General features: G+C 43.6%; 1 protein-coding gene across 7 annotated transcripts in view; it reads left to right on the forward strand.

The window, feature by feature from the left end:
- LOC124802840 (RNA-binding protein fusilli) overlaps positions 1–16,147 on the forward strand; it is a 499,044-nt gene that overhangs the window by 439,556 nt on the left and 43,341 nt on the right. For all 7 annotated transcript variants that reach the window (XM_047263851.1, XM_047263850.1, XM_047263852.1 and 4 more), the window contains exons 7-10: positions 4,145–4,255; positions 6,034–6,209; positions 7,543–7,637; positions 10,662–10,877. In XM_047263851.1, coding sequence (XP_047119807.1) covers positions 4,145–4,255; positions 6,034–6,209; positions 7,543–7,637; positions 10,662–10,877 — 598 coding nt within the window. The remainder of the gene's footprint in view (positions 1–4,144; positions 4,256–6,033; positions 6,210–7,542; positions 7,638–10,661; positions 10,878–16,147) is intronic.

A 16,147-nucleotide genomic window follows, 5' to 3' on the forward strand; every position in this document is an offset into this window, starting at 1 on the left:
AAATATGTTTACAAATACTTAATTTGGCAGCCACGAAAACAGACTCATTTATTTCCTTCATCATGGCTCATAAATGAGTACATATCTCAAGTCCTGTCTTTAATCGCCGGTGACGCGCCACACCTGTGGCGCCAGGCCGCCCATATCGTTATCAGTGAGCGCGTCTACCACGCTGCACAGGCTCTTAATAACCTCGTTCCTTGTTTCTGTTTTGCTGCCCGCCAGTGCGCCGTGGACTGATGCTGTTTCGGTAAGTAATTAATCTCCCGCATCTATTTACCGTTTCTTTTTTGTCTTCCTTCCTTGCAACTGAATCACTGTTTTTATTCTGCAAAGTGAGAAGAAACTCTTGTCTCCAGATAAACGTGACTATCGCACGTACTTGTACGTACATGGCAGGAAAGCTTTAAGTTTATTTTCACTGCAGAACTAGTTACTGAAAATGGTCGACTGATGTTTCGTTTCCATCCATTTCATTTTGTATGTTACCGTTAGTAATAATAGTAGTAGCAGTAGTATTAGTAGTATGACATGCCACAACGAAGACAGTGAAGTACCCAATTTAATTACTTCGAATTATATTTACTGGTGTTGTTACATATTACAAGGTTGTTCGGAGAATAAAGTCTGATCGGGCGCGAAGTGGGGACCACAGTGAAGCTTTGCATAGATATGTTGTTCATTGTCTCTAGCATGTCCGTCGATCGCATCACGTCGCTCTTTTCAGTTCTGAGTGAACACTGAGCACGTAAAGATGCCTAGAAAATACTCACCCGCCATGTATGGGGGCCTGGTGAGATATTTCGCCTGATGTCGTGCAACCCACATAACTGTCATGCGTTTCCTTCTTCATGACAATTATTCTCGGCCGCTCTTTGCACGGGCAATGAAGAGACGCTTGTAGCGTTTTTGATTAGCAGTCTTTGATCACCGACAGTACAGCCCGTAACTCGCTCCCCTGAGTTTCGTCTCTGCTCAGTAAACCGCTGGCTATGAAGACAACATTGTGGCGCAGGCCACTAGGTGCAGACCAGGGAAGAGAACTGGCGGAAAGCACAGGTGGCTGCCTTTTACAACGAGGGTATTGGAAAGTTTGTACAACGCTGCGGTAAATGGTCTAAGTCGGAACGACGGCTATGTAGAGAAGTAGGTGCAAATAAAATATTTTTTTTTATTTTTACAGAGGTTTCCATTTCGCGACCGACCGGACCTTATTTTCTGAATAGCCCTCTTAAGTTATATTTATGTAAACATCGGACTTACGGGATTGTATCTTAAAATGTTACTGTTGTAAATAAATGAATGTACGGGATTGTATCTTAAAATGTTACTGTTGTAAATAAATGAAAGTAAAGCAAAGGTAATAGGTGTGATTTAGATGAAGTCAAACGATGCTTACGAAGTGACGTGCTGGAAGGAGTAGAAGAGTTTCGCTCTTTAACTTGCTAAATATCAGGAGGAGGCAAAAGTAAAGACAATATGCGAGGGCCAGTCAGAAGATAACGCATGCTTTTTTTACCTCTTTCATTAAGCTGTTAATGTAATTACCTAGAATTCAGAGCAAATCCACAATTCTTCTTGTACAGACCATTCCATTACCGTAACAGCGTCGTACATGGTTGCATCGCATAGGTATAGAAAAAGCTAGACATTGACGAACTTATAAGGGAGTGTTCTGTAATTGAATTCCTTACTGCAGAAAGTGAAAAGCCCAGTCGTATTCCATACTGGCCGAAGAAGGTGTTTGGAGAACCTCCGGTGGACAACACCACAGTAGGGAAACTTATACGTGGTCGATGCAACGCAGGGCGTCCCGCCAGCGACTGCAGTGATTTCATACAACGTCCAGTGTGCCGAACAAATCACCCGCGACGGTGGCCAGATAAAAATAGATGAATGGTGTGGCCTGTTACCCATCGACAAAGGCAGAGTGAAAACCTCAAAGATTTTTGCACGCTGTATACCGAAAATGTTGGTCGACCAGAATAAAAATGCAAGGAAAACTATTGGATCCAGTCTGTTGCACTGCTTCGGTGTGGAGGGGGGAGCAGTTTGTGGGGAAAATTGTGAAGGGGGGAAGGCTTGTATCAGTCACAAAAGAAACTGGATATGTGCTGTTGTTTCGAAGTGGAACAAAATCTGAGGATAATGATGATACCCTGTATTGAAAAGTCATGAATTAATCGTGAATGTTATTGCTGTTCTCGTATGTATTGTATATGATACTTATTTTCTTGTAAACTTTATATGAAAAAATAAGTGGCGTCTGACCCTCGTAAAATACGGACGCCAACAGCAAGAAATTTGCTCCTAAAAAAGAGAAATATACCAAATTTAACATTAAAGTTTTGGAATATGGTGGTCAAGCAACAAACGAACAGGTAAACAACCGAATTTGTGACAAAAGCCCAGTGGTTCACAACCCCACATGGCCACAGCAGTCCACCCACCCCACCCCACCCCATCGCCGCCCCCACACCGAACCCAGGGTTACTGTGCGGTTCGGCCCCCAGTGGTGGACCTCCCTCCCCCCTCCCCCTCCCCCTCCCCCCTCCCCCTCCCCCCTCCCCCCTCCCCCTCCCCCCTTCCCTTGTAGGTACGTCTCATACCAGACGGGTGTAACCCTAAGAGTTTACATGGTAGACTAATTATAGTGTATGCGTACATGGAAACGGTGTTTGCGCAGTAATCGCTGACACAGTGTACTGAGACGGAATAAGGCGAACCAGCCCGCGTTCGCCGAGGTAGATGGAAAACCGCCTTAAAAACCATCCACAGGCTGGCCGGCACACCGGACCTCGACACTAATCCGCCGGGCGGATTCGTGCGGGGGACCGGCACGCCTTCCCGCTCGGAAAGCAGCGCGTTAACCGCGCGGCTAGCCTGGCGAGCGAAGGAATATTTGGTTTGTGTCAAGTTCGTTGAAGTGGATGTAGCTTCCAGTATCTTGACCGATGTGAAAAGCCTTGCACACAAAAGACTAGCATGCAGAGCTGCATCAAATCAGTCGTAAGACTGAAAAGAACAACACGATTTTTTAAGTGTGTACCAAGATCAAACTTCTAGATGTGTTTACTAGAAGCACTTTGTGTGTAGGGTTACAGATATGTGGCATGCGTAAATTTATACAGTATGCGGATGCTGTATATTCTATAGGCCGGTTGGTGGGACATAGCCTACGTTTATGTTGGATTTAAAGTACAACAAGAGCTGGTAGCCGTGGAAGCCAAATTAAAACCTTATGAAACATTCTACAGAATGGCAGAGTGAATGTTCAGATTACGTTCAAATTATACGTACATTCGATAACAATACACAGTTTTTGTAACTTTTGGAATTTAACGTTGGATAACAATCGAAATTTAACTTTCAAGGTCTCCAATTAATTGCAAGTAAGTAGTTCTTAACAAAACCATCAAAGAACGTAAAGAAGTTGAAAATTTGCTGTACTAAGTTTTGAAAAGCCTGTTTACCTGCCAGCACATCATTACAGACCTCAAGCAGGGTGTTAGACGCTACAGCACCTGCGCTATTTGAAGGATTCAGTAGCATAATATACCGAATCGGCGAGTTTCTAGAACTGCTGCGGTGGAGATACTATAATCAAAACAATATTTCTCTTTGAATATGCTTAGTTTCATAAGGACAGGAAATAATTTTGCCCTGATTCATACTAAATCGTGGCATTCACTCACGAAAGATGAATATAGGAACAATAAACTTCCAGAGTGACGGGAAGAATTCCACGTGGCTCTCAGTGTAAAAAGAATTCGGACGTCTGGAAACCGCAACCAGCAGTGGGGTGGGGGGGGGGGGGGGTGCGCTTGTGTATTACATATCAAGTTATGTAAATCATAGGGCAGATGTGAATGTGGTAGTTGGTGACAGTTTTTACAGTAATACTATTTGCTGTTGCACCTTAAATAAAATTATCAACTGTAATGATGATTGTGAAAGATTTATAAAACGAAAGAAGAGCGCGCAAGCTAACCTGTGTGTGTGTGTGTGTGTGTGTGTGTGTGTGTGTGTCGACTCTGCGGAGCCACTGAGCTCAGCTTGCGCGGTTTTCGCTTACGCGCAGCTTGGCTCGCCTATCGGCGGGGCACGCCGGCAGTCGTGTGATGGCAACGCATTGTCTTTGCAGCTCCAAGAATGAGGAGGTGGACAACAACTGCGTGGTGAGAGCGCGCGGTCTGCCGTGGCAGTCGTCGGACCAGGACATCGCCAAGTTCTTCAGGGGACTCAATGTCGCCAAGTGAGTTCTCTTGATGTGAACATCTTTAATATCCTTGGTTGTTGTAAGTTTCCCTTTAACTTCTTGCACAGTATCTGATCTAAAGTATCCGGACACTTATGCGAATGGACATTAATTGTGGGGTCTGTCCACCCTTCGCCTTTATGTCACCTTGAACGCTGCTGGGGACACTTCCAGAGAGATCTATGAATGTTTGTGGAGGAATGGCAGTCCATTCGTCCTCTAGAGCCGAAACCAGAGAAATAGCACTGTTGAACGCAGGGGTCTGGAGCTAAGTAGATGTTCCACCTCTTCCAAGAGGTGTTCCATTGGTTTCGAGTTGGGATTCTCGGAAGGCCAGCCCATTTCAGGAATGTTACTGTCGGCAAACCATTGCGTCATCGATTTATGACTGGGTGCACTGTCGCTTTGATACAAATATTCATCGCCTCGAACTGTTCATCTGCTGCATGCTGTAAAATATGTTCATTTATTTCCAGATTTAGAATTTTTCTTAAACACAGTAAGGGTACCAAACCCTAGCCATGAGAAGTATTGTCGCACTATAGCAGCTCCTCCTCCGTACTTCACTTCTGGGGCTGAACATGGTGCCATGTTTACGCTCTCCAGGCATTCACCAAATCCAAACCGTTCCATCGGATTGTCAAAGGGTTTAGCGTTGTTCGTCACTACAAGTCACTCGTTTCCCGTAATCTACTGTCCCGTGCCGTCGCTCGTTACTCCACCTCAAGCGTCGCTTAAGACTGACGACAGAAATGTGTGGCATTTGAGGAGCTGCTCGACCATCATACCCCATTCTTTTCCGCTTCCTACACGCAGTCATTGTGTTAGCTGGTCTGCTCTGGAATTCACTAGTGACCCCTTCGGTTGATTTCATGCAATTATTTACAACCACCATCCCAATGCTCGATGGTCCCTCTCCGTCTGTGTATGAGGTCTGCCTGTTCAAGGCTTAGCTGCGGTTTTATCGTCGCGTTTTTACTGAAGAACAATCACATCACCAACAGTAGACTTTGGCAGTTTTAGAATGGTTGCAACGTCCCTGATAGATTTGTAACTCAAGTGACATCCAACGTATAGTTCATGTTCGAAGTCACCGATTTTCACGACAGACAGTTCTACTTCTACTGTTTCTCTACTGACGTGCTAAATTCCGCATTACATAGGGGCGTGCGGATATTTCTGATCAGACAGTGTACTTTTTCAGTCCGTGATAATCAGTTTTACAATGTATCTTGTTCAGTTAGCATTGTTCTAGAAATTACAAGCCAAATAGAACGGAATGTCGCAGTGTCGATGTAATTTAAAATTATTCCTCATTGTGCTTATAGTAATCCGTATTTGTAGCTTAGTTTTACGTAGCACGGACAGTTTCTTATATGGTAAATGGACGCACACCAATCCGGGTATGGTGATAGAGACCCTTCTACGGGTGTTACATTGATAAACATTGGACATGGTGGACCTACCAATAGCACGAATTGTTGCTCAAAACAGTGCTCGCGAAATTGATTTTGGAAGTACTCTGTCAGCAGTCAAAGCATCAGTCAGGGATTTGTTTAGCTTCCGATGAATGCCTCAGCAGTTCCGTGGGAGAGATATCAAATGAATGTCAGCTACCAATAACACCTTGGAACAATATTGATAAGTAAGGGGGTGTGAAATTGGTACGCCAGTGTGAAGTGTGGATTAGGACACGCAATTAAATAGGCACTTTGTGTGTATTGCGTCTTTATTGAAGCAGCAGCGTTTCAGTAAATGGAGCGTGTCGTTTGCAGAGGCGGCGTCGCACTGTGTCTGAGCCCGCAAGGCAGGCGGAACGGAGAGGCTTTGGTGCGCTTCGTGAACCAGGAGCACAGGGACATGGCCCTCAAAAGGCACAAGCACCACATCGGCAACCGCTACATCGAGGTCTACCGCGCCTCCGGCGAGGACTTCATCAACGTCGCGGGAGGTACGTACAACCCTACACGGCTGCGGAATGGGAGCCAAATCCCCTGATGCAGTTCATGCCATTTTAATGGACACCGGGTTCACAACGGAAGATAGCGGTGAACAAGCTGGAAAAGTGGCAGTTGTGGAGTTCTTGATCCCCATATGATCATTCTGTCTGAGGTATTTCCCATGTAGTCACATTTCGAGAACTGGTGTGATGCAGATCTCCTCATTAGCCAGTCCTGTGAATTTCTCTTCATATCCCCCCCCCTCCCTCTCTCTCTCTCTCTCTCTCTCTCTCTCTCTCTCTCTCTCTCTCTCCTCCCTCCCAACCTCCCTCCCTTTTCATTAACAATCTGCTATCCCTTGACGCCAGAGGATACGTGCTACCAATGTATCCCTTTTTTTAGTCAGCTTGTGCAATAAATTTCCTTTCTCCCCAGTTTTCCATATTCAGTCTCTCTTCATTTATTATTCGATCTGTCCATCTAATCAGCAGAATTCTTCTACAACTCCACCTTTCTAAAGCGTATGTTCTCTTCTTGTATACACTGATAAATAATCCACTTTTCGCTTCCGTACAGGACTACAATCCAAACAAATAATTTTCGAAATTACTTCCTAACTTTTAAATTTATATTATATGTTAAAATATCTCTTTTTTCAGAAAACATTTTCATAGTATTATCAGTCTGCGTTTCATATTCCCTTAAATTCTGCCATCGTAATTTAACCATCCAATTAACAGAACCCTTCCGCCTCTATAAGCGGCCAAGTTTCTTCCGTAATTCGCTCCAATATTATCAGAGTTCATTGGTGTACCCTCCAAAGCTGGTAGCTTATATTCATGTTCGTCTTACAGCCTCTTTTCAAAGCACTATTCAGTTCAGTACACTTACCGACTGAACATCCAGCCAGGGCTCACAGCTTTAACCTATTAGTCTCTCTCTTCTTACATGCAAATTGTAGCTTTTGCTTGTCGCTTTATTATTGTGATGTTGGCGGCTCTATCCTGCTGCTGACTTATTTAGTAGTAAACTATCGTAGTTTCCTTAAGTTGATTATTTTCTTTAATCATGTTGTAGGTATTGACTTTTAATTTTTGGCTCCATGTGATTGTTACGTCATAATGTTCCCTCATGTATACCTCGTACGCGGTAAAATTCTGTATGCTTTTTCTTGAAATTGTGTTTCGTATTGTCGATATGCAGTCTGTATAAGCGGACTACTGTACTGTTGCCTACACAAATAATTTTCAAATTTTCTGTTTCACTTTTTTTCTTACGTAATATGAAAACTGTTTGTGACAATTCTTGGCCAGTTGACGCTTAACTATTTTTAACCCTTTTCAGGCAACAACAATGAGGCTCAAGCGTTCCTGTCCAGAGGCGGACAAGTCATAGTTAGGATGAGGGGCCTGCCTTACGACTGCACCGCGAAGCAAGTCGTAAGTCCACCACTAGTTGCATCAAAATTAAAATTTATGACGAGTCTGCTTCGACTGATGCTCTCCTTGCCAAAGCAGGTGGGATATCAACGATCGTCTGAAGTACGGAGATTTATTATAACCCACTCGACAGTGAACAACAGGCGGCGACTTTTGTATAGTGACGCCCAAATTGATGCGGGTGTCGCTTATTGCGAAAGGAAAACTTAAAGCTTACAATGTCGACTTAGCATACTTCAGACGACCAGCAGATTCTCTGGAGAAATATTTTAAGTTCCAATGAGAAATCTCGGACAGTGTCAGAAACCCTCAGTAAACATTTATGTATAAAGTCTGGCACGAGAATAAGAAAATTGCGAGCCATTCTGCTTATTCAGAACAAACTGCAGTCTGAATAGAAATTCTTCACATGAACATCTATGAGAGAGGTCCTATTTGTCGGCAATACATCGAAAGAGAATGTTGGTTAGTTGTACACGGGTTGCGAAATAATTTCGTATTCTCAATTAAACTGTTGAAACACAGTGGAATGAGCAGTATCCAAGGATAACAAGGCCAACGTGTACATGCTGCCTCATTTTCTGCTTGTCGGTAGTGCGGTAGTCCAGTATTAAAAGCGAGCGCTGTTCTGTTCCTCTGTGTTATAATCATTTCATACAAAGTCCACAATTGGACATAGCAGTTTCTATTTTGGAGAATTTTAGTCTGCACTGCAAGTTATGCATATGTTAATATTCAGTGTCAAGCAAATGTTGAGCTGTTTGCCAAATAACACCTCCTTTACGTCCCATATTAATCTGTTGGTTACAACTGTCAAACTGTAGTGATTTCTTAGCAGCTTGTACGTACCTTAGAGTATGTTGTCTTCAAACATCCATTGTATCCAATGCACTTTTTTGTGCAGATAAACGACCTTGACGGGTGGTAGAGCAGAAATATTACCGTATTTTTAAACCACTGTTAATCGGTTGTAGCCCTTGTGGCTGGCACACTTCTTTGTAAGCTCACTGACGCTCTCCATGCGTCAGTGAAGTTACTCTGGGTAGTATGCGTATAAGTGACGAAGCTTTTGGAATTTCATTTGCAATAAAGGAACTTCAGTGGCAGCAGATTCGCAAATAAGCTGGAAATTCGAGTAATTTGTTGCAACACACGCAGCATCTCCATGCGTACATGCTGTGAGGTCTTCGTTGCTGCACTTCGATCGATACGAGAGAAAGTAGAATCTCCTAGGTGAGGTGCACTAACGTGCGGTTAAGCATCGGTCGGCCCTACCAAGAGTTCTACTTTTGTCTGTTTTTTGAGAGCGCGGTAGTCGGTCGAGATGAGGGCGGTCCTGAGTACTCTTGTCAACAGCGAAATAGTCGCTGAATTTTACGATCTCTTGTCGGAAGAATATTTAACAGTAGTTCGTAAGTAGGAAATGTCGTCCAAGATTCAAGAATTCGTGAAAGTTGAAATTTTATCAGCGTTGAGTTACATCATTTTTTTTTTTACTGTAATCCAACAGTACCTTTCAACAACATTCCCGTGACACGCCACCGGTCGCCAATTGAGAGGCTCGTCCTCTTTTGTTGATAAAGACCCATATATTTGTCGACTGTAGATTGCCTCATCATTGGAGTTAGTTGATGATCGGTTGGGTGGAGCTCATTAAGTACAGTTGATCGAGATGTCGCATGTAGTTCATTATCTCGTTTGTCGAAGGATTTTATTAAATTACAGTAACAAAATCGTGCCACGAGATTAAAATAAAATTTCAACTTTCACGAATGCTTCAGTCTTCGACGACGTTTCCTAGTAGCGAATTACTGTTTAACATTCTTCCGACACACGGCCATGAAATTCAGTAGACTACACGGCTACCGACCGAGTTTCCTCGAACGACGGACCACATCTTTTAGACTCAACTTTGGCTGCCACACTGGCGGGTGCTGAAAAGCAACCGACAACAAAATTTGTCGTTGAGCCCAGAAATGCTTAGCTGCGCGTTGGCGCACCTCACAAGGGAACCTCCCCATAGCACCCCCTCAGATTTAGTTATAAGTTATCACAGTGGATAGGCCTCGAAAAACTGAACACACATCAGTCGAGAAAACAGAAAGAAGTTGTGTGGAACTACGAAAAAAATAAGCGAAATATACAAACTGAGTAGTCCGTGCGCAAGATAGGCAACATCAAGGACAGTTTGAGCTCAGGAGCGCCGTGGTCCCGTGGTTAGCGTGAGCAGCTGCGGAACGAGACGTCCTTGGTTCAAATCTTCCCCCCGAGCGAAAAGTTTACTTATTTTATTTTCGCAAAGTTATGATTCGTCCGTCCGTTCATTGTGATCGCTGTTCACTGTAATAAGTTTAGTGTCTGTGTTTTGCGACCACACCGCAAAACCGTGCGATTAGTAGACGAAAGGACGTGCCTCTGCAATGGGAACCGAAAACATTCGATCGCAAGGTCATAGGTCAACCGATTCCGCCACAGGAAACACATCTGATATAATATATACGACACTGGTGACGGCATGTGCGTGACATAGCAGGAATATGTTATTTGGGTGTAGCGTCCCCATACTACGGCGCAGTTACCTCGCATCGGACGGGCGGACGGACAGATAATAATTGTCTGAAAATAAAAAATTAAACTTTTCACTCGAGGGAAGACTTGAACCAAGGACGTCTCGTTGCGCAGCTGCTCACGCTAACCACGGGACCACGGCGCTCCTGAGCTCATATTATCCTTGATGTTGCATATTTGCGCATGGACTACTCAGTTTGTATATTTAGCTTTTTTTTTTCATAGTTCCACACAACTTCTTCCTGTTTCCTCGATTGATCTGTGCTCAGGTTTTCAAGACGTATCCACTGTGCCAACTTATAGCTAAATCTGAGGGGGGTGCGATGGTGAGCTTCTCTTGTCAGAGATTGTATTTGTTCTCGTATCGCTGTAGATGCAGCTACGGTAACCTCATAATACATAATTATTGTCTCGTTGCGTGTGAGTGTAGCTGCTGTTCGCACACAAAAATTGCAGCTGGAGTTCTTCGAGTCTGGCGAGAACTCGTGCAAGGTGATGGACGACGAGGAGGGCGTGCTGTTCGTGAAGAAGCCCGACGGGCGGGCCACGGGCGACGCGTTCGTGCTGTTCGCGCAGGAGGAGGACGCGGCCAAGGCGCTCAGCAAGCACCGCGAGCTCATCGGCTCGCGCTACATCGAGCTCTTCAGGAGCACCACGGCCGAGGTGCAGCAGGTGAGTGAAGTGACGCTGTGCTCGCTGCAGCAGCAGTGTTGGGCAATGTGCTGGCGGCCGGCTGCAAACTTCGTGGACGGCAGCCCTCGGGCGGGAGATGGGTGAACGGAGGAAAATTTACAGAGTGAGCGGAATGATTATTGGAATTTCTGTGGCGGAACCTGGCTCCTTTGATATACTTTTGCATAAAGCTAAACCTATTGTTGTCTTCAGTCCCGAGACTGGTTTGATGCAGCTCTCCATGCTACTCTATCCTGTGCAAGCTTCATCATCTCCCAGTACGTACTGCAGCCTACATCCTTCTGAATCTGCTTAGTGTATTCATCTCTTGGTCTCCCTCTACGATTTTTACCCTCCCCGCTGCCCTCCAGTACTAAATTGGTGATCCCTTGATGATGCCTCAGAACATGCCCTACCAACCGATCCCTTCTTCTGGTCAAGTTGTGCCACAAACTCCTCTTCTCCCCAATCCTATTCAGTACCCCGTCATTAGTTATGTGAGCTACCCATCTAATCTTCAGCATTCTTCTGTAGCACCGCATTTCAAAAGCTTCTAGTCTCTTCTTGTCCAAACTATTTATCGTCCATGTTTTGCTGTCATACATGGCTACACTCCATACAAATACCTTCAGAAACGACTTCCTGACACTTAAATCTATACTCGATGTTAACAAATTTCTCTTCTTCAGAAACGCTTTCCTTACCATTGCCAGTCTACATTTTATATCCTTTCTACTTCGACCATCATCAGTTATTTTGCTCCCCAAATAGAAAAACTCCTTTACTACTTTAAGCGTCTCATTTCCTAATCTAATTCCCTCAGCACCACCCGATTTAATTCGACTACATCCCATTACCCTCGTTTTGCTTTTGTTGTTGTTCATCTTATATCCTCGTTTCAAGACACTATCCATTTTGATCAACTGTTCTTCCAAGTCCTTTGCTGTCTCTGACAGAATTACAATGTCATCGGCGAACCTCAAAGTTTTTATTTCTTCTCCATGGATTTTAATACCTACTCCGAATTTTTCTTTCGTTTCCTTCACTGCTTGCTCAGTATACAGATTGAATAACATTGGGGAGAGGCTACAACCCTGTCTCACTCCCTTCCCAACCGCTGCTTCCCTTTCGTGCCCCTCGAGTCTTATAACTGCCATCTGGTTTCTGTACAAATTGTGAATAGTCTTCCGCTCCCTGTAGTGTACCCTGGCCACCTTCAGAATTTGAAAGAGAGTATTCCAGTCAACATTGTTAAAAGCTTTCTCTAAGTCTACAAATGCTAGAAATCTAGGTTTGCCTTTCCCTAATCTTTTTTCTAAGATAAGTCGTAGGGTCAGTATTGCCTCACGCGTTCCAAAATTTCTACGAAATCCAAACTGATCTTCCCCGAGGTCGGTGTCTACCAGTTTTTCCATTCGTCTGTAAAGAATTCGCGTTAGTATTTTGCTGCTGTGACTTATTAAACTGATAGTTCAGTAATTTTCACATCTGTCAAAACCTGCTTTGTTTGGAATTGGGATTATTTATATTCTTCTTGAAGTCTGAGGGATTTCGCCTGTCTCATACATCTTGCTCACCATATGGTAAAGCTTTGTCAGGACTGGCTCTCCGAAGGCTGTCAGTAGTTCTGATGGAATATTGTCTACTCCCGGGGCCTTGTTTCGACTCAGGTCTTTCAGTGCTCCATCAAACTCTTCACGCAGTATCGTATCCCCCATTTAATCTTCATCTACATCGTCTTCCTTTTCCATAATATTGTCCTCAAGTACATCGCCCTTGTGCAGACCCTCTATATACTCCTTCCACCTTTCTGCTTTCCCTTCTTTGCTTAGAACTGGGTTTCCATCTGAGCTCTTGATACTCACACAAGTAGTTCTCTTTTCTCCAAAGGTCTCTTTAATTTTCATGTAGGCAGTATCTATCGTCCCCTAGTGAGGTAAGCCTCTACATCCTTACATTTGTCCTCTAGCCATCCCTGCTTAGCCATTTTGCACTTCCTGGCGATCTCATTTTTGAGACGTTTGTATTCCTTTTTGCCTGCTTCATTTACTGCTTTTTTATATTTTCTCCTTTCATCAGTTAAATTACTTATGATACAGAAAAAGGACAGTGTCTTTCGAGACACTATTCTTTCAAGTTAGCGCCTTCCTTAATTCGCCCTGAATGAATGTAACTTCTTACGTAATTAACGGAACCCTATCTACTTTTCAATACTTACCTCTGTATTTGGACAACTGATCGTATTGCGCGTTTTTTTTCCGTCGGATTTTACGCAGTATATGGCCGGCATACCCCTATGGAATTCCAATAATTTTAAAAGCGGACGTGTGCTTAGCTGATTCCGATGCATTTCCACAATTCTGTTTACACGACAAATCGCACTACATAAACAGTCTTGACATACGGGACTGAGCTGACAAAGATATACAGTCTTCAACCTTATCCATAGGTGGGCAACAGTATTGCACAATATTAGCAGTCGAGGCCCGATGTACTTCAGCCACGGACGTCATGATGTAAGGCGAGTCGCAGTGCGAAGGGGTGACGGAATTTATTTTTAAACGACATACCTGTGAAAAAGAGAATCAGCTTCATTTGCCAACATAGTGTCGTTTCAGCTCGATACACCTTCTGGTACTTCTCCAAATTTTTCTTACCCTTCCTAAAAAATACGGTTTTCCAAAGTTACTGCTATGGTGATTTCATTGGATATGAGTTCATGCCCACCGGGTGCCATGATACGCCTCGCGTTATGTGACCGTGCATCTGTGTACCGCGAACTTAATATTTCTTGTAGATAATTATGTAGTTATATGGCTGTGGCGCACGATTTGGTAGCCATTATTTTGCCACTCACTTGCACCCTCGACTAATAGCGGAAGCCTATTTGGTCATTGCACGTGAAACACGCTACGACTTTTTTCAGACGCTACATGGAAAAAAGAATCGAACATTAAGTAAATTGATTTCTACTTAATAGAATTAGTGCTTGTGTAAAAAGAGCAATACATGAAGCATAGAATTACTTCCACCGTCATGCTTATGTGCCTCATTAGCGAAATCCGTTGCCGAAAACACTGGAAAATCCTGGTACTATGAAAAATAACAATTGTGTCGAAGGCCTCCATCCAGTCACTCGTCGACCAGTCTGATCAGGCGAAAGAAAAGCAAATGAAAGAGTTGTGAACAGATAAATAGCCAGATCTGGATGGAATCCCAATTCAGTTTTACAGACGGTACTCGTCGTCGTTATTGTGAATCTCTCGCCAAGTGCAAAGTCGCAAGCGACTACTCGAAAGTGCGGGAGACTCTTACACACAATAGGGTAAAAAAACGGATCCGCAAAAAATTACGGACCAGTATCCTTAACAATGGTTTACAGCAGAAGGCTTGAGCACATTCTGACTTCGAATATAATAAATATCTGCGAGACACAAAACAACAGATTAAGAGGCATCACGCGTTTGGAAGTCGGCGTGCTTTTCTCTCACACGATATCCTGCGAACCACGGCGAAGGGTAACAGGTAAATTCCATACTCCTAGATTTCCGGAAAGCTTTTGACACGGTGCCCCGCTGCAGACTGTTAACGGCGATAAGAACGTAAGGAATAAATTCCCAGGTATGTAAGTAGCTGGAAGGCTTCTTAAGTAATAGAACACAGCACGTGGTCCTCGACGGCGAGTATTCATCAGAAACAAGGGTATGGTCGGGAGTGCTCATGGAATTGTGGTAGAACCGCTCTTGTACGTATCTGAATGTTATGAGGACGGACAGGGTGAGCAGCAATCTGCTGCTGATTGCTGATGTGGTGCTGTGGTTTGCGGGAAGGTGTCGTCGATGAGTGAATGGAGGAAGATAAGAGATGACATAGACAGTATTTCTAATTGGTGTGGTTAATGGGAACATGTTCTAATGTAGAAAAATTTAAATTTAATGCAAGTGACTAGGAAAATCAATTCTGTAATATTCGAAAACGTTACAAAGCGATGTGAAATGGAACGAGCACTTAACGTCGGTAGAAGGGAAGGCGAATGGTCAGCTTCGGTTACTGCCTTACACTTCGTGCAAGGTCCGTAAAGACAAGACAAGAGGAATTAGGGCTCATACGGAGGCATAGACAGTCGTCTTTACCTCCTCAATTTGCAGGTGTAACGGGATAAGAATGACTAGTAGTGGCACAAGGCCCCCTCCGCCATGCACCATTTAATGGCATGGAGATGCAGACACAGACCGCTTACTTACGTGGTTGTTTCGTCACTCATTCGATCGGCAGCTTCAGTTCATTTTTTTTTTCGTATGAGCCACGCATTGTTACAAAGTACTAAAATCCCAAATATTCTGACTATGGAAATGAAGTCCCATCCTTCTTGACAGAGCGTAAGGGAACGATGTGGGAGACCTGCAACCGCCGTACTATGCAAGGTCCTAATGGAGGTGGTTTGCCGTTGCCTTCTTCCGACTGTAATGGGGATGAATGACGACGATAGAGAGACACACCACCACCCAGTCATCTCGGGGCAGGTGAAACTCCCTGTCCCCGATGGGAATCGAACCCAGGACCCCGTGCTCGGGAAGTGAGAACGCCTCCGTCAGACCACGAGCTGCGGAAATTCTGACTTTAGAAATGTAAATGTAATTTTGCTTAATTTTCTATATTGTTGTACTATTTTAACAATTTACTTCATTTTTATAGTTTTGTGTTTAACAAACAGTTCACTCCTTTAATGATGGCAACAGCAAACAGTACGTGTGCCTCTGGGAAAAACGTAACAATGTTGCTCGGAAACTTACTCGTGCACAATGGCAATAAACTTACACCTCATCTCATTGTCGTTGTCTCGTCGCTTACTGTTGTTATATCTTTCCAGTTAATGGTATTGAAAGATATATATTTATATTGTGCACCAATATTGTGCCAAACTTAACTGTCCATATTCATGTGTCGATCTTCTATTTCGTAGATACGTTTTTGAAACTATAGGAAAATATTAGAATGCACACTCCAGTTGTTTCAGCAAATGGCGATTTGAAATAAGTAGTTTTTTTTATAATTTAAGACCCAACCCCCTACAAAATTTTTCACTACTCTAGCTATTTTTATAACTCACTTTACATATAATTTATATAATTTTTACGTAATTCATCGATATTTTCAGGTCATTTTAGTAATTGTTTTCGCGGTATTTTAGGACACAAAAATCCTAGTCTTGCGGCCTTCGTATTTCATGTTCGTAAGCTGGACGAATTTTCATTAGGATTACTGCCCCC

Source organism: Schistocerca piceifrons, chromosome 6 (genome assembly GCF_021461385.2).
Source record: "Schistocerca piceifrons isolate TAMUIC-IGC-003096 chromosome 6, iqSchPice1.1, whole genome shotgun sequence".
Classification (NCBI taxonomy): Eukaryota; Metazoa; Arthropoda; class Insecta; order Orthoptera; family Acrididae; genus Schistocerca; species Schistocerca piceifrons.